We start from the raw sequence: 27152 nt of genomic DNA on the forward strand, positions 1-27152 counted from the left end.
TCCTGCTTAACAGACTGCAGGAGTACTGTGGCATCAGTGGATCAGTCCTCCAGTGGTTCAGATCATTCCTGACTGACAGAACACAGAGTATCCTTAGGACCTATCATGTCCAACCCTGCACCTCTAAAATTCAGAGTGCCACAAGGATCAATCCCATCCCTTCTGCTGTTTGCAACATGTTGCCACTCGGTACACTTATCCAACGACATAGCCTGACGTATCACTGCTACGCCGATGAAACACAGCTATACCTGTCCTTCAAACCTGGTGAAACAGACCCTACTCCAAAAATACATTCTTGCATAGCTAAGCTACAGGCATGGATGAATGATAACTGGTTGAAACTGAATGCTGACAAAACTGAGGTCCTTTTTGTCCAAAGCCAGTGCCCGCCATCAAAAGAGCTCTATCCTAAAGCAACACCAATCAGGATTGGGAATTCAGACAAACGGCTCCAACCTTGTGCGCACCCTTGGTGTACTAATCGATGGGGAATTGAGTTTCAGAAACCAAATTTCATCTGTAGTTAAATCTTCCTACTTTCATCTGAAGAACATTGCAAAGATTAAACATCTGATTCCCCCAGAGGATCTTCCAACCCTAGTTAACGCCTTCATCACATCACGGCTGAACTACTGCAATGCCCTTTATGCAGGCCTCCCAATCAAGGATCTGCTCTGCCTGCAATTAGTGCAGAATGCTGCTGCCAGATTGCAAACAAACCAGCCTCGCCACTGTCACATTACACCGATCCTTCGCTCACTGCACTGGCTACCAGTAGAATGGAGAATACTCTTCAAGATTGGACTGCTGACATTCAAATCCCTGCACAATCTGGGCCCTGGATACATGAAGGACCACACCTCTCACAACCTCAGATCAGCAAGTTCTATAAACTTGGTCACTCCCAGAGTGCACCTCAAAAAATCTGGAGATAGAGCCTTCTGTCATGCTGTCCCTACTCTTTGGAACTCCCTGCCACACCCAGGAAAGACAGCACCATCCCTGGAGCTATTCAAATCCAGACTGAAAAGCCACCTGTTTAGCCTGGCATTTCCGTACTTATAAAATTCTTCCTCTGTAGCACGATGGTCTGAGCCATGCTTATGCGCTTTGAGTCCCACGGGAGAAAAGCGCTTTACAAATGTTATTTTTTGCTGTTGTAGTAGTTTTTGAAAATATCGTTAAAGTCGGCGGAAATCCGCATCGGTATGCGGAAAGCGAAATCGGTAATCAGCAATGGCAGAAAAGCAGATTTTCCGCGGAATCGGAATTTAGCATTTCCGACCATCCCTACTTGAAAGCACCCACAACCAATAGGAGAGAAGAAGAAAAGTCTCACTAATCGAAACCCTGGAAACCAGAGCGGACCTGATGAGGAACTGGTGGTGGCTAGTTTTCACCACCACCTAGGATTATCATTGGCCACTGGTTTTACTAGTGGAAGGAGTCTCATGGGCGAGTCCATGTAGCTCCATTCAGCAACCATCTTTGTTCCGCACTTTGTAGGGATTGGCCACTTACGCTGGTGAGCTCACTTTACTGGTGCTCAGTATTAGGCAGTATTTTGTGACACTCCTGGGGTGGGGTTAGACCACCCGGGGGCGTTCTTACTTAGCATGCATCTTCCCATCAGGTCCGCTCCAATTTCCATTGTTGTGATTGGTTGGTTCTTTTCTTCTTCTCTCCTATTGGTTCTGGGTGCTTCCCAGTTCATATAAATATGAGGAGATTGCTTTTTTGATGTATTTGAACAGCTGCAAAGCTTGACAAAGGGTTTAGAGCCCGAAACAGCAGGAGATCGCTGAACAAGCTGGCTACCTCTGTTCCCGATGAAATTTTCATATTTTCTAATAAAGAGCTTTTAGACATTGGTGGTGCTGACCCAAACCCGTTCTTTGTTTTTCCCTGGCAGAGTGGTGCCATGACAGCGAGTCTCCTAACATGAGCGCTCCCCTACACTCTGTTTCCCAGCAGAGTAATACACATCCCAACAGCTAGGAAACCACACCTGCAATGACACTGCACATCAAATACAGCCATACTAGAGGTCCCTGAACCTTCAAAGTGAAGCCCATTCATTAAATCCCAGCCCCAAACATTCTACTTTTAAAGGGCACCCGAGGTAAGTGGGATATGGAGGCTGTCATTTTTATTTCCTTTTAAAGGATACTAGTTGCCTGGCAGCCTTGCTAATCTTTTTGACTGCAGTAGTGTCTGAATAACACCAGAAACAAGCATGCAGCTAATCTTGTCAGATCTGACAATGTCAGAAACAACTGATCTGCTGCATGCTTGTTCAAGGTCTATGGCTAAAAGTATTAGAGGCAGAGGATCAGCAGGATAGCCAGGCAACTGGTATTGCTAAAAAGGAAATAAATATGGCTTTAGGTTCCCTTTAAGATAGCCAAGCACGACTCGAAATGTCAGCTGATCACTGTCAGATAGTTATCAATTTCCACCCTACAAGGCAAACAATTTTGATATTTCTAGATACAGTACGAAATGATGTGGACGTTCATCTCATGCTGCTCCAGTCATGAGATCTCAGGAAAGAATGGCCTTTTGATCAGGGCTGTGGAGTTGGTACAAAAATCATCAGACTCATCAGTTTATGAAATCACCGACTCCAGGTACCCAAAATTGCACCGACTCGTCCACTCCGAAGTCCTGCTTTTGATCATCAGAACAATTAGACATCAATATAGAGGGCCTTGATTTTTTAAATAGATTTTCACTAGACTCTAAAAATTAGCAATTATTTTACAGATAAATTTATCTATTAAAAATCTATTAATAACAGTTTGTAGAGATGCCATAAGGCTGTCTGGAGACCATGAAGGGCAATGACACGAAACAACAAGTGAAGACATCGGAGAGAGAGAGCAGCATATGACCGGACACAAAGGTCAGGAAGCTCAGGGATTAGGATGGCTGCACTGTGTGACCTCAAACAGGAAGTCAGAGAACTCCTCCTTTGCACACCTGTTTCCAGCTGTTGGCAGCTCAGCTGGGCACTCTGCACTTGGCTGTTGAGTTCGGAGACCTGGGCATCCAATTGCTTGAGCTCCGGGTCACTAATGGTGGGGAACTGCTCCTGTGTTACACAACGAGAAGAGAGTTACAGGCAATCTCCAGAGGAAATCACATGACTGACCAGGACAGCAGTATCTCCCGCTCACCTGGTCTGCAAAGTAGATTTTCTGCTTGCCATAAACCTTCTCCTTTATCTTTTCCTGCTGAGCCAATTGTTCCATCACTTTGACAACGGCCTAAAATGAAGAGAGTAAGGTACCATTATAAGCACCATAGAAATCTGGCAAGGGCATGATCTACAGCAGTGTCTACCAGGCGTTCACAGCAAAACGCCAGAACTTTTTGTTGGGTTGTCAATGGAACAGCTTTAACCTGTAAGGATTTTGCTTCTGTCTGTCTACCAGCTCTTTTGGCCTGGCACTCCACCTGGCTAATTTTGGCGAGCACCCAGCTGTCATTGGATGGCCTCCTCATCTTCCTCCTGTGCTGTAAGCAGAGTTGCACCAGCCCTGCATTCTCACGTCGTGCCCCAGCCAGCTGCTTTTTTATACCACCCAGCTGGAAAAATATTCTGGGGAGAACACTACAGTCTGTGTCTCCATTTCTGTTTTGGATGACACCTGTGACCAGGACAATTGTTAGGCATGTCAGCTTCCCATCTGACAGCCATAGGTTGCCTTCTGGCTGCAGTTTGATGCTGCTGAATGGCAGTTTGTCATGAAGTGTGGCTACACAGCAGCAAACAACTGCGTCACGTTGGGCTGGAGTACATCCACACTCAGATGCGACTTAGGGCTCGTTTCCACTATCGCGAATCCGTATGCGTCCAACGCAGGCGGATTAGCACATGTAATGCAAGTGGATGGGCCTGTTTCCACTGTAGCGTTGTTGAGGTGCGTTTTTTTCAGCGGTGAAAAAACGCACAAAAGAGCCGCAGAATTCGCCTGCGAGTGGAATGCATGCGAATCGCATGCAATGTATTTAATAAGGAAATCACATGCGGTTTCCCCATGCGTTTTTTGCAGCGAACTCGCATGCAAATTCGCATAGGTACCAATGTAAATTCACACAGGCAGTGACATGGTCAAAATTGCATATACCCTCACCTATGCGAATTCGCTGCAAAAAATGCATGGGGAATCGCATCCGCATGCGATTTCATCAGCGGTGGAATCCAGGCGATTCCGCACCGCAATAGTGGAAACGAGCCCTTAAAGGGACCCCGAGGGGAGAGGGATATGGAGGCTGCCATATCGGTTTCCTTTTAAACAATACTAGTAGCCTGGCAGCCCTGCTGATCTATTTGGCTGCAGTAGTGTCTCAATCACACCAGAAACAAGCATGTAGCTAATCTTGTCAGTTCTGACAATGTTAGAAACACCTCATCTGCTGCATGGTTGTTCAGGGGCTATGGATAAATGTATTAGAGGCAGAGGGTCAGCAGGGCTGCCAGGCAACTGGTATTGCTTAGAAGGAAATATACAAGCCTTCACATAACTTTCACCTTGGGTTCACTGTAAATAATGCACATTGCCTGGCTGTCCTAATGATCCTCTGCCTCTAATACTTTAAGCCATAGACCTTGAACAAGCATGCAGCATATTAGTTATCTATGACAAATCTGCCAAGATTGGCTGCATGCTAGTTTCAGGTATGCAATTTAGACCCTACTGACCAGAAAGATCAGCAGCACTGCCGGGCAACTGGTATTGTTCAAAAGGAAATAAATATGGCAGCTTCCATAGGTCTCACACATCAGGTTTCTTTTAAACAATACCAGTTGCCTGGATGTCCCGATCCTGTGCCTCTAATACTTTTAGGCATAGACCCTGAACAAGCATGCAGCAGATCAGGTACTCTGACTCAGGTTTTACTATATTAGCCATATGCTTGTTCCAGGGTTTTGACTCAGACATTACTGAAGCCAGAAGATCAACAGGGCTGCCAGGCAACTGGCATAGTTTACAAGGAAATAAATATGGCAGCCTCATATCCCTGTTACCTCGGGTTCCATTTAATATGACAGAGGACTCTCCACTGCCCTTGCTGAGAACTAGCAAGCGCCGGGCTGGTGCATGGGAGCAGCTGACAGTAAATTCACCACCTTCTACAGAAACGGCCTTGGGCTCCTTTCACAATGCCAGCACAAGCATTACGCTTAGCGGAGCGCAACAGAGCGGATGCAAACAGATCCTATGTTAAGCAATAGATTTGTTCAGTCCGTTCATAAAGGATGCTTTCTGACAAGTGGAACACAGGGATGGGTCAAGCACGATTTTTCCATATCGGCCGGACTCAACGGGATCAATGCTAGTCTAAGAGAGCAGATGGTGTTTATTCTCAATAGACTGTTACCAGTGCGTTTCACAAGATACTCGCCTGCTACTGTCCCTGCACAGAACAAATGCCAGTTTACCAATCCCAGAGCTCCAGCAGAAGCATCACAGGCTCCCATTGGTTTGCAGTAGACCAATGGGAATAATTACTCCCCAGGAAGGATTCTTATTGGTTCACTGAGTAGTGGACCAATGAAAATCCTCTTAGGGAAGGGACGATTCCCACTGGTCTACTGCAAACCAATGAAAGCCTGTGATGCTTCTGCTGGGGCCTTGGGATCAGTATACTGGCATTTCCAGCATGCAGGACCCCGTATGAATGGTGGCAGCGTAGCCCCTAATGGACGGCAGGAGCAGAGATACGGGAGAGTGACGAGCGGGTAGTGAACTGAACAGATCTGAAAAGTGGATGAAATCAGTTTTTCATTAAATACAGTGCAAATCCAGCCTTAGTGAGCAAACCACAAAGGGGGGCAGTTGGTTGCAAGTGTGAAGGAATGATGCCCTGACATTTTTAAAATGGACCTGAACTCTTGCACAGGACAGAAGGAAAACAGAAAAAAGCACCTTGTATGTGTTTAGAGAGTTTAGCCGGTCTAATGCCCCCTTGTGTCTAATCGCAAGTTGTAATTTCATCCCTCAGCTGTCTGCCTTGGCAGAGAAGCTAATTTGTAAACAGAATGTTAACAATATGTCTGCTTCCATGAAAGCAGGAAGTAGACACACTGCAGATTTATTGCAGAATTTTTACCAGGTGTAACAAAGACATGTTTTTCTTTAGCGGGTTATTATGCTATTGCTTATCTTTTAGAGCAGAGGATGTTCTGAGTTCAGGTCCACTTCAAAAGGAGATCTGCATGAAGTTTCATTGGATGTTAATTTTCAAATGGAATAACATTTGTAATCTGGATCAGACAGTTCATATACATTCACCCCAACACAGTGTTTTCTATTGGGTTAGCACTGATGTGGATTTGCAGCGCACACCCACTTTGGCCAGCTGTGGCTCATATTACCGGAACTCCCGCCATTCAGTTCTAGGTGGGACTAAACCTCAACGCTAACAGCAAGGCCGGGAGACAGGCCTGGGTTTACCTCACAGGAGCCTATAGGCAGACATCCTGGCACCTCCAGGAACCCACAAACCCCCAAACTGCACCACTAGTGTGCTAGCTGGCCCAACTGTCACTTCTTCCTTACTTCCATTTCCCATCATAGCTACATGTGTCCCTTAGCATTAGGTAGCCAGAACTATCCTCATTATTAAGTAGCTAGAAGTGCCTTCAAGTATTAGGTAGCAAGAGGAACCTCAGTATTAAGTAGCTAGTGGTGCCCCTGACTGAAGGGAGAGGATCTCAGTGGAATGCTGAGAGCCGAGCGAGTAAACTCTCATTTACACTCTGCTCAGGACTCTGCATGGAGAAGGAGAGAGGGAGGCGCTCAGAGAGGGAACTGAGCCGCCTTTTCATCAGACGCCTGTAGGCAAGTGGCTGCAGTGCCTTATGGTAAATCCGGCCCTACTGGGAGAACACTTGAGTTGGCAATTTCGCAGGTGTTTTGGAGCCCTGCGGCACGCTGTGCTTATTCTGTATTTGTGATCATGTTTTACGAGAATCTGCTACCTTTCTGATTGCGGGGAAATACATTGCAAGCAGAAACGCGAGCATCGTGCGGGAAAAAACAAAGCTGTCCGATTTTCAATCGTGGCAAAAAACAGGAAATGGGAAGGAACGATGTACGTTTCCCCAGTGGGTCGTACAAATCAATGGCCAGTTCGCCACATGTGGAAAAATGTGCACAAATCTGATAAGTGGACTGCCCTCCTAACATTTCTTTTTTACCACAGTCTACAGGAAATGAATCTTACAGTATATGTTTTTTTTCCCTTGTAGGAGATAACCCACCCAAACACATGCAAACTCCATGCAGTGTCCATCAGACAGTATTGAAGCATGAAACTCTAGAGCAGCAAGGAACGCGTGCTACACATGCAGCCTCCATGCTATTGTGGCAGTGTACTCACCGTTTTGCCCAGGCCATGCTCCCGCTGCAGGTTGCTGAACACATCTTGCGTGCTGTATGGTCTGTTCTGATCGTTGAGATATTTCAGAATAATGCTGCTGGCTGTGAAAAGCAAAACAAAGCACTGAAGTGAGATATTCTAAACACAAAACGTACACAGATTCAAAATAAAAGCGCAGAGGCATTCAGTGGCAGGGTTTGTTACTTTGAAAAGTAGCTGGTCTTGAACCCCAGACACCAGGAACTGACCGGCTATGCTACAAGCTGCAGTCTTCTCAGCCAGACTTGGTTTGTGCCAGCCTCTATGAAGTCTGCACAGTTAAGATGATGCAATCCTGACATCAGAAGTAGCCACACCTAGAGAGCTAGAATCTGACTCACTCCACTCTGGTACTTCGGGTCATGTGATAAAAATGTAATTCAAACAGCATTTTTATCTGGCAGAGCACCATTTCACACGGAAAAAACATAATATTGGAGCATCGTCTATGAAGCTATTCAATAGCATTTTTATTTCTTCACTGGAAATGGGCTTTATAGAGAGAAGATTTAGTTTTGCCCATTTTCACTTCAAACATTTTCTCTAATTCCCCTCAGCATGACCGTGTATGTGAGGTGGGAACAGGCAAATGACATAATATTAAACAGAAGCATCACCTAGGTTATGCCAGATATTGCAAATCATTTTTAAATACCTTTTTTCCCCTATTACATTCGCCCTATTTTTTTTTCAAAGATTACCAGGAAAGAGTCTCCTTTGCTTTTTTGTGTGCCTGAGACATACTGAGAGCGCTTTTATGATCGACAGCGTTGTCAGTGTTTTTTTTTTTTTTTTTTTAAACTCTACCACTTACTTGCTTTAAAATCACAGTAAAATCGCTGTGATCGCAATTTTTAAAAAAAATCACGATTCTGTTGGTTTTACCGTGATTTTACTGCAATTAAATGGGAACTTAAAGGGATACTGTAGGGGGGGCTCGGTCTTTGTTTCTACCCTCTACATGGACCCCTACCAAGGGCTAGCTTTGGCAGAGCTAAAATCCCTTTTATGTTGCATACTTTCAATCAATAAGATTGCTATATGTAATTTATCGGAGTTGGTGGTATCCTAAAGTAAGGAGTCAGCCCGTGCACCCACCAGCTCCATCTCGCGTCACTGCGACATAGCCAGCCAAACGGGACGCTTTCCAGTCACACCGCACTGCCCAAGGGGCCTCACTCCCACTTTCTTTGTTCTCCTTCCTTATTCTCTCTCTAGCTAACCCTTCTCTCTTTCTCTATCCCCCCAGCTTCCTCTCTACATTTCGTGGACAAATCGATAGCACCTGTCTAGTTGGGAGCGTGTCGCTGTGTAGCGTCCAGTGCCAAAAATGGCAGCGCTCATATCAGCTCTCAGGCTGCTCCTTCAGTCCCACTCTTTTCTGTTCCTGCTATTAGTGTATGTCTTGCTATGTTTGTATTACGTTAATTGTACGTGTATGCTGTAATGCTCTGTTAGAATTACGTTAACGTTAACTGTACGTGTATGCTGTAATGCTCTCTGTTTTTGCTTTTATTGTTTATACGTATGTACCATGCTTAACTGTATACGACGCTCTGCTTAAATGCACGCACAAACTGTAATGTTGCCCTATGTATGCTTGTCCCACGTCTACGTATGTACCATGCTTAACCACTTGAGGACCGTGGGCTTTACCCCCCTTAAGGACCGGCCACTTTTTTTCCATTCAGACCACTGCAGCTTTCACGGTTTATTGCTCGCTCATACAACCTACCACCTAATGAATTTTTGCTCCTTTTCTTGTCACTAATAAAGCTTTCTTTTGGTGCTATTTGATTGCTCCTGCGATTTTTACTTTTTATTATATTCATCAAAAAAGACATGCATTTTGGCAAAAAAATGATTTTTTTAACTTTCTGTGCTGACATTTTTCAAATAAAGTAAAATTTCTGTATACATGCTGCGTGAAAAATGTGGACAAACATGTTTTTGATAAAAAAAAACCCATTCAGTGTATATTTATTGGTTTGGGTAAAAGTTATAGCGTTTACAAACTATGGTGCAAAAAGTGAATTTTCTCATTTTCCAGCATCTATGACTTTTCTGACCACCTGACATGTTTCATGAGGGGCTAGAATTCCAGGATAGTATAAATACTCCCCAAATGACCCCATTTTGGAAAGAAGACATCCCAAAGTATTCACTGAGAGGCATAGTGAGTTCATAGAAGATATTAATTTTTGTCACAAGTAAGCGGAAAATGACACTTTGTGACAAAAAAGAAAAAAAAAAAAAAAAAAGGTTCCATTTCTTCTAACTTGCTACAAAAAAAAAAAAAAAATGAAATCTGCCACGGACTCACCATGCCCCTCTCTGAACACCTTGAAGTGTCTACTTTCCAAAATGGGGTCATTTGTGGGGTGTGTTTACTGTCCTCGCATTTTGGGGGGTGCTAATTTGTAAGCACCCCTGTAAAGCCTAAAGGTGCTCATTGGACTTTGGGCCCCTTAGCGCAGTTAGGCTGCAAAAAAGTGCCACACATGTGGTATTGCCGTACTCAGGAGAAGTAGTATAATGTGTTTTGGGGTGTATTTTTACACATACCGATGCTGGGTGGGAGAAATATCTCTGTAAATGACAATTTTTTAATTTTTTTGTGCACACAATTGTCCATTTACAGAGATCTTTCTCCCACTCAGCATGGGTATGTGTAAAAATGCACCCCAAAACACTACTTCTCCTGAGTACGGCGATACCACATGTGTGGCACTTTTTTGCACCCTAACTGCGCTAAGGGGCCCAAAGTCCAATGAGTACCTTTAGGATTTCACATGTCATTTTGCGACATTTGGTTTCAAGAAGACTACTCCTCACGGTTTAGGGCCCCTAAAATGCCAGGGCAGTATAGGAACCCCACAAATGACCCCATTCTAGAAAGAAGACACCCAAACGTATTCCGTTAGGAGTATGGTGAGTTCATAGAAGATTTTATTTTTTGTCACAAGTTAGCGGAAAATGACACTTTGTGAAAAAAACCAATAAAAATCAATTTCCGCTAACTTGTGACAAAAAATAAAATCTTCTATGAACTCACCATACTACTAACAGAATACCTTGGGGTGTCTCCTTTCTAAAATGGAGTCATTTGTGGGGTTCCTATACTGTCCTGGCATTTTAGGGGCCCTAAACCGTGAGGAGTAGTCTTGAAACAAAATTTCTCAAAATGACCTGTGAAATCCTAAAGGTACTCATTGGACTTTGGGCCCCTTAGCGCAGCTAGGGTGCAAAAAAGTGCCACACATGTGGTATCGCCGTACTCAGGAGAAGTAGTACAATGTGTTTTGGGGTGTATTTTTACACATACCCATGCTGGGTGGGAGAAATAACTCTGTAAATGGACAATTGTGTGTAAAAAAAAATCAAAATATTGTCATTTACAAAGGTATTTCTCCCACCCAGCAGGGGTATGTGTAAAAATACACCCCAAAACACATTATACTACTTCTCCCGAGTACGGCGATACCACATGATTGGCACTTTTTTGCAGCCTAGGTGCGCTAAGGGGCCCAAAGTCCAATGAGTACCTTTAGGATTTCACAGGTCATTTTTGTTTCAAGACTACTCCTCACGGTTTAGGGCCCCTAAAATGCCAGGGCAGTATAGGAACCCCACTAATGACCCCATTTTAGAAAGAAGACACCCCAAGGTATTCCGTTAGGAGTATGGTGAGTTCACAGAAGTTTTTATTTTTTTGTCACAAGTTAGCGGAAATTGATTTTAATTGTTTTTTTTCACAAAGTGTCATTTTCCGCTAACTTGTGACAAAAAATAAAATCTTCTATGAACTCACCATACTCCTAACGGAATACGTTTGGGTGTCTTCTTTCTAGAATGGGGTCATTTGTGGGGTTCCTATACTGCCCTGGCATTTTAGGGGCCCTAAACCGTGAGGAGTAGTCTTGAAACCAACAATGTCGCAAAATGACCTGTGAAATCCTAAAGGTACTCATTGGACTTTGGGCCCCTTAGCGTACTTAGGGTGTAAAAAAGTGCCACACATGTGGTACCGCCGTACTCAGGAGAAGTAGTATAATGTGTTTTGGGGTGTATTTTTACACATACCCATGCTGGGTGGGAGAAATCTCTCTGTAAATGACAATTGTTTGATTTTTTTTTTTTTTTTTTTTTTTTTTTTTTTTACACACAATTGTCCATTTACAGAGAGATTTCTCCCACCCAGCATGGGTATGTGTAAAAATACACCCCAAAACACATTATACTACTTCTCCTGAGTACGGCGATACCACATGTGTGACACTTTTGCAGCCTAGGTGCGCTAAGGGGCCCAACGTCCTAATCACAGGCATTTGTTTGAGGCATTTGTTTTCTAGACTACTCCTCACGGTTTAAGGCCCCTAAAATGCCAGGGCAGTATAGGAACCCCACAAGTGACCCCATTTTAGAAAGAAGACACCCCAAGGTATTCCGTTAGGTGTATGGCGAGTTTATAGAACATTTTATTTTTTGTCACAAGTTAGTGAAAAATGACACTTTGTGAAAAAAACAAAAATCAATTTCCGCTAACTTTTGACAAAAAATAAAATCTTCTATGAACTCGTCATACATCTAACAGAATACATCGGGGTGTCTTTTTTCTAAAATGGGGTCAGTTTGTGGGGTTCCTATACCGCCCTGGCATTTTACGGGCCCAAAACCGTGAGTAGTCTGGAAACCAAATGTCTAAAAATGACTGTTCAGGGGTATAAGCATCTGCAAATTTTGATGACAGGTGGTCTATGAGGGGGCGAATTTTGTGGAACCGGTCATATGCAGGGTGACCTTTTAGATGACAGATTGTATTGGGCCTGATCTGATGGATAGGAGTGCTAGGGGGGGTGACAGGAGGTGATTGATGGGTGTCTCAGGGGGTGGTTAGAGGGGAAAATAGATGCAATCAGTGCACTGGGGAGGTGATCAGAAGGGGGTCTGAGGGGGATCTGAGGGTTTGGCCGAGTGATCAGGAGCCCACACGGGGCAAATTAGGGCCTGATCTGATGGGTAGGTGTGCTAGGGGGTGACAGGAGGTGATTGATGGGTGTCTCAAGGTGTGATTAGAGGGGGGAATAGATGCAAGCAATGCACTGGCGAGGTGATCAGGGCTGGGGCCTGAGGGCATTCTGAGGGTGTGGGCGGGTGATTGAGTGCCCTAGGGGCAGATAGGGGTCTAATCTGATAGGTAGCAGTGACAGGGGGTGATTGATGGGTAATTAGTGGGTGTTTAGGGTAGAGAACAGATATAAACACTGCACTTGGGAGGTGATCTGACGTCGGATCTGCGGGCAAACTATTGGTGTGGGTGGGTGATCAGATTGCCCGCAAGGGGCAGGTTAGGGGCTGATTGATGAGAGGCAGTGACAGGGGGTGATTGATGGGTGATTGACAGGTGATCAGGGGGATAGATGCATACAGTACACAGGGGGGGGAGGGTGATCAGGAGAGGGCAGGGTGCAGGGGGGGTGGGGATAAAAAAAAAATAGCGTTTACAGATAGTGACAGGGAGTGATTGATGGGTGATTAGGGGGGTGATTGGGTGCAAACAGGGGTCTGGGGGGTGGGCGATCTGGGGCAGGGGGGGGGGGGGGAGAAATCAGTGTGCTTGGGTGCGACATAGGGTGGCTGCAGCCTGCCCTGGTGGTCCCTCGGACATTGGGACCACCAGGGCAGGAAGCAGCCTGTATAATACACTTTGTAAACATTACAAAGTGTATTATACACTTTGTATGCGGCGATCACGGGGTTAACATCCCGCCGGCGGGATGTTGCGGCGGGTGAGCGGAGACAGGCGCCGGATCGCGTCACCGATGACGCGATAGCTCCGCCCATGCCCTTACAAGGACCGCCGCCTTTGGGCATGAGCTGGTCCTTGCGGGCTTCACTTCCCGGCCGCCCCTGTGCGTTAGGCGGTCGGGAAGTGGTTAACCGTGCTTTTTTTCTTGTTTTTCATCAGCGACCCTGTATGCGCCAAAACCAATTCCGGGTACAATCCACCGTTGTACTTGGCGAAATAAATTCTGATTCTGGAAAATGAGTTAAAGTTACCCTGGGCTTCTAATAGTCCCCCGCAGACATCCTGTGCCCGTGCAGCCACTCACCGATGCTCCAGCCCCGCCTCCGGTTTACTTCTGGAATTTCAGACTTTAAAGTCTGAAAACCACTGCGCCTGCATTGCCGTGTCCTCGCTTCCCCTGATGTCACCAGGAGCGCACAGCGCAGGCACAGACCATACTGGGCCTTGCGCAGTACGCTCCTGGTGCCATCAGCGGAAGTGAGGACACGGCAACGCAGGCGCAGTGGTTTTCAGACTTTAAAGTATGAGATTCCAGAAGTGAACCAGAGGCGGGGCTGGAGCATTGGGGAGTGGCTGTGTGGGCACAGGATGTCTGCGGGGGACCATTAGAAGCCCCGCGTAACTTTAAAGTGAACCGAGCATCATTTTTAACACCCAGGGCAGCTATATAGCAAATTAAAAATGCATTCTAAAAATGTGGTTTATTATTAAAAACACCTTTCATTTTACCTCATCTTTTTACATTTAAAGGTGGCCATACACTGGTCGATGTGCCATTAGATCGACCAGCTGACAGATGCCTATCTGATCGAATCTGATCAGAGAGGGATCGTATGGCTGCCTTTACTGCAAACAGATTGTGAATCGATTTCAGCCTGAAACCGATTCACCATCTGCTGAGCTGCTCCTGCCGCCTGCCCCCCCCCCCCCCCCCCCGTATACATTACCTGATGCTGACTCCCGGGCATCTTCTCCGCATTGCACGGCTCTGTTCCGGCTCCATCCCGGCGCTTCCTGTGTTACTCCGTGACCAGGAAGTTCAAATAGAGCGCCCTCTATTTGAACTTCCTGGTCACTGCAGTGACACAGGAAGCGCCGGGATGGATGGAGCCGGAACAGAGCCGTGCAGCGTGGAGAAGACGCCCGGGAGCCAGCCTCAGGTAATGTATACTTGATCGGATCGGCCGCCGCTAGCGACGCGCACTTTACCCGCGGGCGATCGAGGGTAATTTCCCGCACGGCGCGATCGACGGACCGATCCGATTTCGGGAGGAAATCGGATCGGCGGCTGCGTTTACCGCAAACGATTGGCAGCAGATTCGATCCCAGGATCGAATCTGCTGTCGAAACGGCCGGGAATCGAGCCAGTGTATGGCCTGCTTTAGGGTTAAAACAGGCACTTCTTCTGTCTGTGAAAGGCCTGCAGATGAAGAGCAACAGATGATGGAATGCAGATAAGGAATCACCTCATTAGACTTAATTGACCACAAACAAACCCTGAGTCTTCCCCATTGTACTTCAAAAGGAAAACATAAAGCTGGCCATACACTGGCCCGATTTGCGCCCGTTTCGACAGCAGATTCAATCACTGGGATCGAATCTGCTGCCAATCGTTCACGCTACACGCCGAATTTCGATCCATTTCGTCCAATCCCGTCGATCGCGCCGTGCGGAAAATAACCGTCGATCGCCCGCGGGTAAAGAGCGCATCGCTAGCGGCGTTCGAGTGCCCGACGACCGACGCAATAGAGCCCACATACATTACCTGCTCCGCTGGCGCGACTCCAGTCCCCCGGTCACCGCTGCTCTGTCTGCGCTCTGGTCTCCAGGTCCGGCATGCCTCACTTCTTCTAGCCCGGCAGGAAGTTTAAACAGTAGAGCGCCCTCTACTGTTTAAACTTCCTGCCGGGCTAGAAGAAGTGAGGCATGCCGGACCTGGAGACCAGAGCACAGACAGAGCAGCGGTGACAGGGGGACTGGAGTCGCGCCGGCGGAGCAGGTAATGTATGCGGGCGGGTGGGGGCAGCAGCAGCAGCAGCACCACCACAACAGATTGTGAACGGTTTCAGGCTGAAATCGGTTCACAATCTGTTTGCAGTAAAGGTAGCCATACGATCCCTCTCTGATCAGATTCGATCAGAGAGGGATCTATCTGTTGGTCGAATCTGATGGCAAATCGACCAGTGTATGGCCACCTTTAGCCACACTTAAAGAATCTCACACCTAGCCTGGATAAGACATTGTAAAAGCAGCAGGCTTTTGAACTCCTGAAACATGGCAGCGCTTTCAGCTATTTGAACCCAGGAGCTGCTTAGTTCCCTTTAACTCATTTTCCCCTGACTCCCCTACAGTGTCCCTTTAAAGAAAAAAGGGCTCGACGGTCAGAAATGCAATCACAGTGTGTCTCATGCCTTACAGTGTGTGTAATATATACTGTATATATCCCACACTGTTTCTTGAGATGCAGCTTTTGTATTCAGATCCACCAGTAAGGCAGAGGTCACATTTGAGAAAGACCGCAGTGTTCTGCTACATACCAAAAACACATGTAATGCTAGTCCATGGTGCCCCAGCATTTTCCGGAGGCAACTGCTATTTCGCATAGCATTCCACGAAAAAAAAAAAAAAAAAATACAACATGTATTACCACACAATGCATTTGTTTTGTCCAGGGTTGTGGAGTCGGTACAAAAATCGTCCGACTCCTTACTTTAGGATACCACCAACTCCGATAAATTACATATAGCAATCTTGTTGATTGAAAGTATGCAACATAAAAGGGATTTTAGCTCTGCCAAAGCTAGCCCTTGATAGGGGTCCATGTAGAGGGTAGAAACAAAGAACACCGATTGGGCCCTAGGCATGTAAGGCCTGGTTCACACTACTAGAGCTTTTGAAGCCCTAATGATTTGAAAAGTTCTTGCTAAGGGCTTGTTTCCACTGTAGCGGTGTGGAATCGCCTGGATTCCACCGCTGAAGAAATCGCATGCGGCTGCGTTTCCGCATGCAGATTTACCCGCGATTTCGCATGCGATTTCGCATGGCAAGGAGCCATGCGAATTTAACCATGTCACTGCCTGTGTTAAGTTCCATTGGCTTTCATGCGAAATCGCATGCGAAATCGCGGGGAAATCCGCATGACAAAGCCGCATGCGATTTCCCTATTGAATACATTAGCGGCGATTCGCCCGCATTCCTGCCGCACGCGAATCTGCACGACCCTGTCGTGCAGATTTTCCCCGCACCGAAAAACGCCGCCGCACACGTGGAAACAGCCCCATCCACTAACATTAAGTATGCGAATCCGCATGCAGTGCCCGCATGCGGATTCGCTATTGTGGAAACGAGCCCTCATACAATGCTATGGGGGATTTTTACAAACTCATGTTGCTCCAGTGAGAACAAACTCATTAGCAAGAGCTTTTTAAAATCACAAAGTGCTTAGAAAAGCTCTCGTAGTGTGCACCAGCCCTAAAAGTGATGTGCAAGTACTCTGCAGGAGAATGAGGGGATTCTTCCTCTATTACACATTCTTCATGTACAATCTGAATCAGGTTTAGGGCTGAAACCACTAGAGCGATTTTTTGAGCGTTTAGGGAGGTTTTCAAAATGCTAGCGATTTTCCTAAACGCTCAGCTAATGTTAATGGATGGGTCAAATTCCACTGGAGTGATTACCAAAATTGCAAACGCAAGACATGCAGCATTTTTTGAGCGTTAGCGTTTTTGCAATGCAAAGTATATAAACGCTGACATAATCGCTCATGAATCGCTATACAGAGCGATTTGGTAGCGTTTTTAAATTACTGTACACTGTAAAAAAAATTTTTTTGAAATAAATTAAAAGGACCAATCAGAATTAAAAACGTTAATCGAAAAATCGCTACACAATCGTTGGCAAAAAGCTTACACTTAAAATCGCTACCAACATTGCCAGAAATCGCTTATGAAATCACTTACAAATTGCTCATTAAAAACGCTAGCGATTCCGATTATCGATAGCGCTTTGTAGTTGGTTCCAGGCCTTAGGGGTGATTGACAACACCTCTGCGATCAATGTGCACAACAGTCTCAGTGTTTCCCTGCAGCTCTGTGGGGACTGCATACAGTGGGTTGCAAAAGTATTCGGCCCCCTTGAAGTTTGTCACATTACTGTCACAAACATGCATCAATTTTATTGGAATTTCACGTGAAAGACCAATACAAAGTGCTGTACACGTGAGAAGTGGATCGAAAATCATACATCATTCCAAACATTTTTTACAAATAAATAACTGCAAAGTGGGGTGTGCGTAATTATTCGGCCCCCTGAGTCAGTACTTTGTAGAACCACCTTTTGCTGCAATTACAGCTGCCAGTCTTTTAGGATATGTCTCTACCAGCTTAACACATCTAGAGACTGAAATCCTTGCCCATTCTTCTTTGCAAAACAGCTCCAGCTCAGTCAGATTAGATGGACAGCGTTTGTGAACAGAAGTTTTCAGATCTTGCCCCAGATTCTCGATTGGATTTAGATCTGGACTTTGACTGGGCCATTCTAACACAATAGATATGTTTCGTTTTAAACCATTCCATTGTTGCCCTGGCTTTATGTTTAGGGTCATTGTCCTGCTGGAAGGTGAACCTCCGCCCCAGTCTCAAGTCTTTTGCAGACTCCAAGAGGTTTTCTTCCAAGTTTGCCCTGTATTTGGCTCCATCCATCTTCCCATCAACTCTGACCAGCTTCCCTGTCCCTGCTGAAGAGATGCACCCCCCCCCCCCCCCCCACCATATTTGACAGTGGGGATGGTGTGTTTAGAGTGATGTGCAGTGTTCGTTTTCTGCCACACATAGCGTTTTGCATTTTGGCCAAAAAGTTCCATTTTGGTCTCATCTGACCAGAGCACCTTATTCCACATGGTTGCTGTGTCCCCCACATGGCTTGTGGCAAACTGCAAACGGGACTTCTTATGCTTTCTGTTAACAATGCCTTTCTTCTTGCCACTCTTCCATAAAGGCCAACTTTGTACAGTGCATAACTAATAATTGTCCTATGGACAGAGTCTCCCACCTGAGCTGTAGATCTCTGCAGCTCGTCCACAGTCACTATGGGCCTCTTGACTGCATTTCTGATCAGCGCTCTCCTTGTTCGGCCTGTAAGTTTAGGTGGATGGCCTTGTCTTGGTAGGTGTACAGTTGTGCCATACTCCTTCCATTTCTGAATGATCGCTTGAACAGTGCTCCGTGGGATGTTCAAGGCTTTGGAAATCTTTTTGTAGCCTAAGCCTGCTTTAAATTTCTCAATAACTTGATCCCTGACCTGTCTGATGTGTTCTTTGGACTTCACGGTGTTGTTGCTCCCAATATTCTCTTAGACAACCTCTGAGGCCCTCACAGAGCAGCTGTATTTGTACTGACATTAGATTACACACAGGTGCACTCTATTTAGTCATTAGCACTCATCAGGCAATGTCTATAGGCAACTGACTGCACTCAGATCAAAGGGGGCCGAATAATTATGCACATACCACTTTGCAGTTATTTATTTGTAAAAAAAAATGTTTGGAATCATGTATGATTTTCGTTCCACTTCTCACGTGTACGCCACTTTGTGTTGGTCTTTCATGTGGAATTCCAATAAAATTGATTCATGTTTGTGGCAGTAATATGACAAAATGTGGAAAACTTCAAGGGGGCCGAATACTTTTGCAACCCACTGTATGTAGAGTATAGTACACTACTGTGTAACTTAATTTGTAGTCCCAATTTAATAACTTCTCAAATTGATTTCCTCAGCAAAGGGAGTTTGGAAATCATGTACAATGCTACAGGAGCTGACAATATATACATGCATTAAGTTAACATTCAAATGCGCTTGCTTAACCACTTCAGCCTTCAGTGGTTTTTTCACCCTATGCATCCAAGCAATTTTCACCTCCCATTTATTCGCCAATAACTTTATCACTACTTATCACAATGAATTGATCTACATCTTGCTATTTCCACCACTAATTAGGCTTTCTTTAGGTGGTACATTTTGCTAATAATTTTTTTTCTAAATGCATTTTAACAGAAATATTAAGAAAAAAGTGAAAAAAAAGTAATTATTTCTCAGTTTTCGGCCATCATAACTTTACAAAAATACATGCTACCATAATAAAAACACACATTTGCCCATTTATCCCAGTTATTACACAATTTAAATTCTGTACATATCACAATGTATGGCATCAATATTTTATTTGGAAATAAAGGTGCATTTTTTCAGTTTTGCGTCCATCCCGATTTACAAGCTTAACATTTAAAAAACAATTGTAATATACCCTTTTCTCAAGCATATTAAAAAGCTCAGACCCATAGGTAACTTTTTTTATTGTATTATAGGTTTATTTATTTTTTTAAATTAAAAAATGTATTTGAGTATTTTTTGGCATGTGTGGGGTATTAAATGTAATAAATTGCATTTATTGAAAAAAAAAAAAAAAAAAAAAAAAAAAAAAATGTATGTAGACGTAGTTTTACTATTTGGCCACAGGATGGCCACAGTCAAAAATAATTTTTTTAGTCGCGTACAGGTTGTGAATGGAGGACGGGAAACCTTTTTTTTGTTTCAGAAAGATCATGGCTTCTGAAAGAAGCCGTCGGTCTTTCTAGCGGGGACTTAGATCTATGAATGGGAACTGTGTTCCCACTCATTGATCTCTGGGCTAATGGGGGCAGCAGGGGAGCACACTGGCAATCGCGTATGAGGGTGTGCAGCAGCATAAGAGCTGCCTTTTGGACATAGCAGCTACGTCCAAAAGGCAAAAATGGTTAAACAAATTACAGCACATATCAAAATAAGTACCCTTTTGTAATGTGGTAAAATACATATTAAAATGATATAGGACTGTCAGCCTGCATAATAGCTCAGCAAGATGTCTCAATAGTGACTAAGGAAGGGCATGCAAATGATGTCACACAGTGGGCGGGGTGAGCGGGGAGAACAATGTTCTCAGCTGGCACATAGCGAATAGATCCCCCAGGCTGATCGCTAGCCAAGGTATCGGGGGGGGGGGGGGGGGGGGGGGCACTGTACACACACTGGATTCACACAGAGTCTGTCATTATTGGCCACCTCGGGACGAATTTTATCTAGTGTGTGTATGAGGCTTTGGCGTGGATATACACAATTTTGAGTGCCTAATCATTGGCCAATTTTACCACTTCCATGTAGTATGAGAGCTTAGCTATACAGTCTGCTCATAGCATACAAAATCTGATGGCCCTCATACTACATCAGGAGTGTAAAAACTGAAATACAAAGTGGGCCGAAATTGAACACTAGGCCCAAGTCGCAGGCCAACCTCAATGCCTTCTGACCATCTCCCTCACTTATAAAGTTCTCTGGTGTCTAGTGGTCCCCCTCACATACAGTTCCATGATGTCTAGTGGCCCCACACTCCCCTATACAGTTTCATGATGTCTAGTGGCCCCCCTCACTCCCCAATACAGTTCCCTGGTATCAAGTGGCCACCTCCCTCCCCTATCTAGTTCCCTGATGTCTAATGGCCACCTCCCTTCCCTATACAATTTCCTGGTGTGTAGTGTCTCCCTCCCTCCCTGTATAGTTCCCTAGTGTCTAGTGCTTTTCCTTTCCCTCCCTATTCAGTTCCCTGGTGTCTAGTGCTTTCCTCCTCCCTCCCCCATATGGCTTCCCTGCTGATCTAGGGCAGTAATGGCAAACCTTGGCACTCCAGCTGTGGTGGAACTACAAGTCCCATGAGGCACTGCAACACTGACAGCTCTAAGCATAACTCAGTGAGGCAGAGGCATGATGGGAATTGTAGTTTTGTCACAGCTGGAGTGCCAAAGTTAGCCATCACAGATCTAGGGCTTCACCTAATATACTGTAGCTTCCCTGATGGTCTAGAGTGGGCCAAATGTAAAGCAAAGTGGGGAAACCACTTGTGGGCTGATTTTGATGGCTCTGGGGGCCAGATTTGTCCCATGGGTTCGAGTTTGACATGTATATACTACATGGCGGTGGTATAAGTGGCCAATCAAAACTGCATTTGTGTATGCAACTTAAGATCTTTCTCACCTACTCCCCTTCCTCAGAACACAAAGCCCTTCTATAAAAAGGAAAATATTATACTCAACTAAAAAACATTATAGAATTACTTAGCGTGTACCTGAACTTAGGATTGCTTATTAAATTAATTGGTAGGTTTTGCTCTAAATCAGGATTATATACATACTTTTACCGTTCAAAAGAATCTTTATTGTGAGCATAAAAAACAATAAAAAAAAAAACATATCAATAAGAATAACCAACTATGCGCATGCAACTTTGCAAAGAAGATAAAATAACCATATAAAGTACAGGTAGAAATTGAACGTTGTCAATAGCTTAATAAAAAAATAGCGGAGGGTACTATTATAAAAGAAAGAAGTATGCAACAATAACAGTAAAAGTAACACTCTGGTCTGAGTGGTGATGGATTGTCCATGCAGAGCGCTACTGGGAACAACTGGATATACATTTAATTTGCGTCTGTTATATGTGATATATCATGACTTCTTGTATTGTGGATGTCAGCTCAGCTAGAAGTCTAAAGGTAGCCATACACTGGTCGATTTGCCATCAGATTCGACCAACAGATAGATCCCTCCCTGATCGAATCTGATCAGAGAGGGATCGTATGCCTTTACTGCAAACAGATTGTGAATCGATTCCAGCATGAAACCGATCACAATCTGTGTAGCTTCCGCTGCCGCCTGCCAGCTATACATTACCTGATCTGGCCAGCGTGACTGCCCCGGTCTCCGCTGTCTTCTTCTCCGTGCTGGTCTCCGGTCCGGCTGGCTTGCTTCACTGAACTTCCTGTCCAGGGGAAGTTTAAACATTAGAGGGCTCTCTACTGTTAAACTTCCTGCCGGGACAGGAAGTTCAGTGAAGCTGCAGCCCTGGAGCAGAGAAGACAGCGGAGACCGGGGGAGTCGCGCCGGCCGGAACAGGTAATGTATCTCCGCTGTATTAAGTGGCCCATACACCTAACGATTTTCCCACCGATATACAGCAGATTCGATCACTGTGATTGAATCTGCTGTGAAATCGTCGCGCAAACGCTGACAGAACGACTGATTTCCGTCCAAAATCAATCGTTCCCGTCGATCTGTCCGTGCGGAAGATTTTTCTCGATCACCGGCGGGTCGGGAGTGCGTCGATAGCGGCGTTCGAATGCCTGATGACCGACGCAATACAGAGAAGATACATTGCCTGTTCCGGCCGGCGCGACTCCCCCGGTCTCCGCTGTCTTCTCCGTTCCGGGCTCCAGCTGCACTGAACTTTCTGTCCTGGCAGGAAGTTTAACAGTAGAGCGCCCTCTACTGTTTAAACTTCCCCTGGACAGGAAGTTCTGTGAAGCAAGCCAGCCGAACCGGAGACCAGCGCGGAGAAGAAGACAACGGAGGCCGGGGGAGTCGCTCCGGCCAGATCAGGTAATGTATAGCTGGCGGCAGCTCCACAGATTGTGATCGGTTTCATGCTGAAATCGATTCACAATCTGTTTGCAGTAAAGGCAGCCATATGATCCCTCTCTAATCAGATTCGATCAGAGAGGGATCCATCTGGTGGTCGAATCTGATGGCAAATCGACCAGTGTATGGCTACCTTTAATGAGACCAGCACTGCCCCTACTCCCTGTAATAAGGGAGTTATGCCAGAGACACATTACTCTCATATATACCGTGTGTACACACACACACACACACACACACACACACACACACACACACACACAAAGGGAAAATGATTTTAACTTACATGGGGCTTCTTAAGGCCCCCTGGAGTGATCCTGCTCCTTGGCCGTCCTGAGTCAAAGCTGGCCAGTCGCCAACTACTGTGCATGTGCGGCCCCAAGCAGCACACACCCTGATCGCGTTCTGCGCATGCACAGTACATGGAAATTGCTACTCTACATGCACAGAGCGCTCCCAGCAGTGCGATCAGGGTGCGCACAGCTCGGGGACAGACATGTACAGTAGCCAGCGATGGACCAGCTTTGCAAGGGTCACCACAGCTGGCCGAAGGAAATCAGGAGGACGTTGTGGGCACAGGACGACTCCAGGGGGTTGCAAGAAGCCCCAGGTAAGTTAAAATCATTTTTGACTTAGGAATACCTTTAAAGGACAACTGGAGTGAGAGGGATATTGAGGCTGCCATATTTATTTTCTTTTAAACAATGCACATAGCCTTTCTGTCTTGCTGATGCTCTGCCTTTATGGGCCTGTTTTCTGCTGCAATCTACACAATGCATCTGGATCCCTATAGCCATGCATGACTAAATAGTGAATACCATGCTTTAGTGATTCGGATGCAAATTCGCATTATCATGGGTGCTGCGTCTGTTTCCAAAATGGATGCAGCACCCCAGTGGGAACCCAGCCTAATACTTTTAACCATAAACCCTGAACAAGTATGCAAATCAGGTGCTCTGACTGAAGTCTGACTGGATTAGATGCATGCTTATTTCAGGTGAGATTCAGACACTACTGCAGCCAAATAGACCAGCAGGACTTCCAGGCAAATGCTATTGTTTAGGGCCTGGTTTCCACTAGGATATTTGTTCGCACATGCAGTTTTCTGTATGCACATTTTTACGCGGTTTCAAATTATGGCTACCAAATACAAAGGCTACCTAATACTAACATTACGTGTAGTCTCCTGCTAGGTACACATGATGCAATTTTCTGACAGATTTACTGTCAGATCAACTATTTCCAACATGTTCAATATGATTTCCGATTGATTTTTTGAACTATTTTTCATAGAAGTGAACGGAAAATCAATCGGAAATCAGATCGGACATATTGGAAATAATCAAACAGCCTGTAAATCTGTCAGAAAATTGCAACAAGTGTACCTAGCATCAATACTGTCACAGGTGGTATCTGTCTATGGTTATTAGGCACTGTAGCTGGGAACACTCTTGAGCAGTGGGCTAGTAAATTGGAAGATATAGAGGTCCTGGGACTGGGTTACAATACAGGAAAAGTTTAGAGATAATTTTAAAGCACTGGCAATCGTGTGCTGAAAGCGGGGCACTTTTGTAAGTGGCACCACTCCCTACTGGAGTCTCATCTACTTTTAAACCTCCCAGTCAGAGCTTCACTGGCCTCACTAAACAAATTTCTAGGCAGAATACAGCTAATTATTACCAGATGGTCTGTTACTATAGGGCAGGGCTCATAAACCTTTTTGGTTGAGAGAGCAATAAACGCTGTTATAATTTAAGTAGGCCTCAGTTACTTGGCCTGAGTTTTATGTAAAAGGCTTGTCCGCAGTGTATGCCTTTAAAATAAATAGAGGTTTTGTGATGCAGGCAGAGGCATCTCAGGGTCTGCGTGTAGCAGAGGATACACGCAGATACTGAGAACATGTTCCTAAAAGAAGGCCATCGGACTACTCTGACCTCAACCACAGGAACAGAAAACATTGGCCATATTTACTAAACATTCACGGTCCTGCATATAGGCCAAATGCCTCATTAATTATTAATCAAGTAGGTGTGTATCATGACACCACGAGTGGGTCCACCAATAATCTGGTCTAGGGGGTGGCGAAGATGATGTCATATTTAACTCTTTCCTAGTCAGTATTAAAGGCTGAGGGAGCTACGAGAGGGCACTTCTGCTTCTTCCTTCTGCACTAGCTAGCAAGGCTGACTGGGACGACTTCTAAGCATGTTCTTCCTTTCTGTAATCTGATATAATGTATGCTGTACATAGGTAGCTTAGTGTAACGTAGTTAGGAAGAAGGTACCTGATAGACTCCAGCAGGGAGTCTAATCACGAGCTTGTAACGCAACATGAAGATTGGCATGGCTAGGATATGAAGAATGTATCTATCTGTATTCCTGTTTCCTGAATAAATAACGTAAACATTGAAGAAGCCTGAGAAAGTCTATATCCTGTTTGCGGTGTGGAGAGTCAAGTGATCTCACAGTCTGTGAGACGATGGTGTCGAAGCAAGGTGATTAGAACAGTTTATAACAGTGGTGCTGAAATCCTTCCCTGCCTAGCAATACAGGCAGACGGGGCAGAAGAAAGTGGTTTCAAGATATTCCACAGCAAAACAAGCGGAATAGACGGACACGGACTGTTAAGCTTATCAAGCTGATACTGATAAGCTGGTGTGAGTGTGTGGGAGCCGAGCACACACGGGCTGCAATTCGAGGAAACCAGCGGCGACACTCGTGGATGTTAAACTTTGACTGAAAGTGCACATCAGTCATAGCCTAAACCGGATCGCAGGTGACTGGAACGCTCCGAGGCCGGCTGGCAGCTGCCGCTGGATATCGATCCGCTGAGCCAGTGTGGGTACACAGAGATGACGCTCAGGAGTTCCAGGGATCCACTCAGTGTCGTGAAAAAGTTGCCATAAGCTGGTCGAATTGGCAGGCATACGAAGTCCTCCGCTGCTCAGGCACGTAAGATTTACGTTGTTATGTTGCATTATCTTTATTGTATGAAGAGGGGATAATGTGTTCTGTGTTTTGTGTTAATTGCAGCGTGGAGGCTGCGGGTTTCTCATTTTGTAAATGCATAGTGCTGTTTTCAGAGTTTATGTGTTTTGATTTTTTCTTAGGATTCAAAGTTCCTGTGTTGCAGAGGTTCCTTTTTTTTTTTCCTTTCTCTTCTCTCCCCGTCTCTACAGAGGCTGGGAAAAATGTCCAGATAGAGCAGGGGGGGCCCCCCGCAGCAGGAGATAAGCCAGCGGTGCTTCAGTCTGTTGGGGCTGGATGGGGGGGGGAGAGAGGGGATAGAAGAGGAAAGCGAGTGTCTTTCTGTTTGTGAGATGTTCTGCAAGTTTCTCGCATTTCCAGTCAGAGCTGCTAACATGCTTGTAAATATCTGTATCTGTTATGTTGTTTAGCCAGTTTGTCTGTTGTGCGTTTCAGCAGTATTAGCTGTTAATATGGTTTAGAGTTACGCTGCGCGCTTGAGTAAGTTTGAGTTATGGCAGAGATAAACTGCAGATGTTTTGTGAGGAGAGAGAGGGTTCTACGTTCCTGGGTGATGCTAAGAGGTAATATATTTAGCATTGCAGCTGTGACGCGGTTGGTCTCAAGTTTGGCAAGTATCCCAGAGAGTATAGGTAGCGGAAGGCTGACTCTCGGTAAAATGTATCGATGCTGTGTGTAACTATGCAGAAAAATGTTTGTTCTGTGTGTATTTTGTTTTCTCTCCTAAGATATAGGAAACGAGAGGCTGCTATGGGAGCAGCCATTTTAGCTGGTAGTCCAGGACTCAAAATGGCGGCAGTGGTGAGAGCCCGCCCCCGAGAGTCATGGCCCCCACACGTCATGGCAGGGGGGGAGGAGGGGCTGGGGGATCCACGTCACGTCAGGCTGTGCTCGCGGCTCCGGGCAGAGCAGCTGAAAGGGAGGGGGGTAGAAATACAGAGACATGCTACTGTGTGTCTCGGGTCTCAAAGTATTTCCCCAGAGTTTTTCCCTGAGTCCATGGAAAGGAATGCCAGGATACGTGCAACAAGCATTAGCAGGAGCACGGATAGGAAAAGTGTCCCAGCTAGGTGCAGGGACACACGTAGCAGTGCAGGTCAGGAAAGTGTCTGTACTGAGTTGCTTGCGGGATTATTCCTGTAAGTGGGGCACCTTAATGGGTGGTGCAGCATGAGTTCCCAATAGAGTATAGGGGGGGACAGTGCATCAGGGGGGTGCCGGAGTTGGAAAAAAGGGAGTTGACCAATTCTGGTTTCCGTCGCCGCTGCTGCAGAGTGGTAGCGATTTTTTCCGGTTTTTGTAGTGGACAGGGCCAGAGCTTGACTGAGAGGTCTATGCTGGGCTGGGGCTGGTTTTTTTTGTGCGTTTTTTTCGTCCACTGATTGGTCAAATATGTTTTTTTCCAGCTCCTATCGATTGTAG

The 27152-nt window shown here is 45.5% G+C and overlaps 1 protein-coding gene across 2 annotated transcripts in view; it reads right to left on the reverse strand.

Moving 5' to 3' along the window:
• Positions 1-27152, reverse strand: part of PSMC3IP (PSMC3 interacting protein) — a 45518-nt gene that overhangs the window by 13361 nt on the left and 5005 nt on the right. For both annotated transcript variants that reach the window (XM_068262681.1, XM_068262682.1), the window contains exons 2-4: positions 7396-7496; positions 3183-3272; positions 2986-3097 (exon numbers count right to left, since the gene is read on the reverse strand). In XM_068262681.1, coding sequence (XP_068118782.1) covers positions 2986-3097; positions 3183-3272; positions 7396-7496 — 303 coding nt within the window. The remainder of the gene's footprint in view (positions 1-2985; positions 3098-3182; positions 3273-7395; positions 7497-27152) is intronic.

Source organism: Hyperolius riggenbachi, chromosome 12, assembly GCF_040937935.1.
Source record: "Hyperolius riggenbachi isolate aHypRig1 chromosome 12, aHypRig1.pri, whole genome shotgun sequence".
NCBI lineage: Eukaryota > Metazoa > Chordata > Amphibia > Anura > Hyperoliidae > Hyperolius > Hyperolius riggenbachi.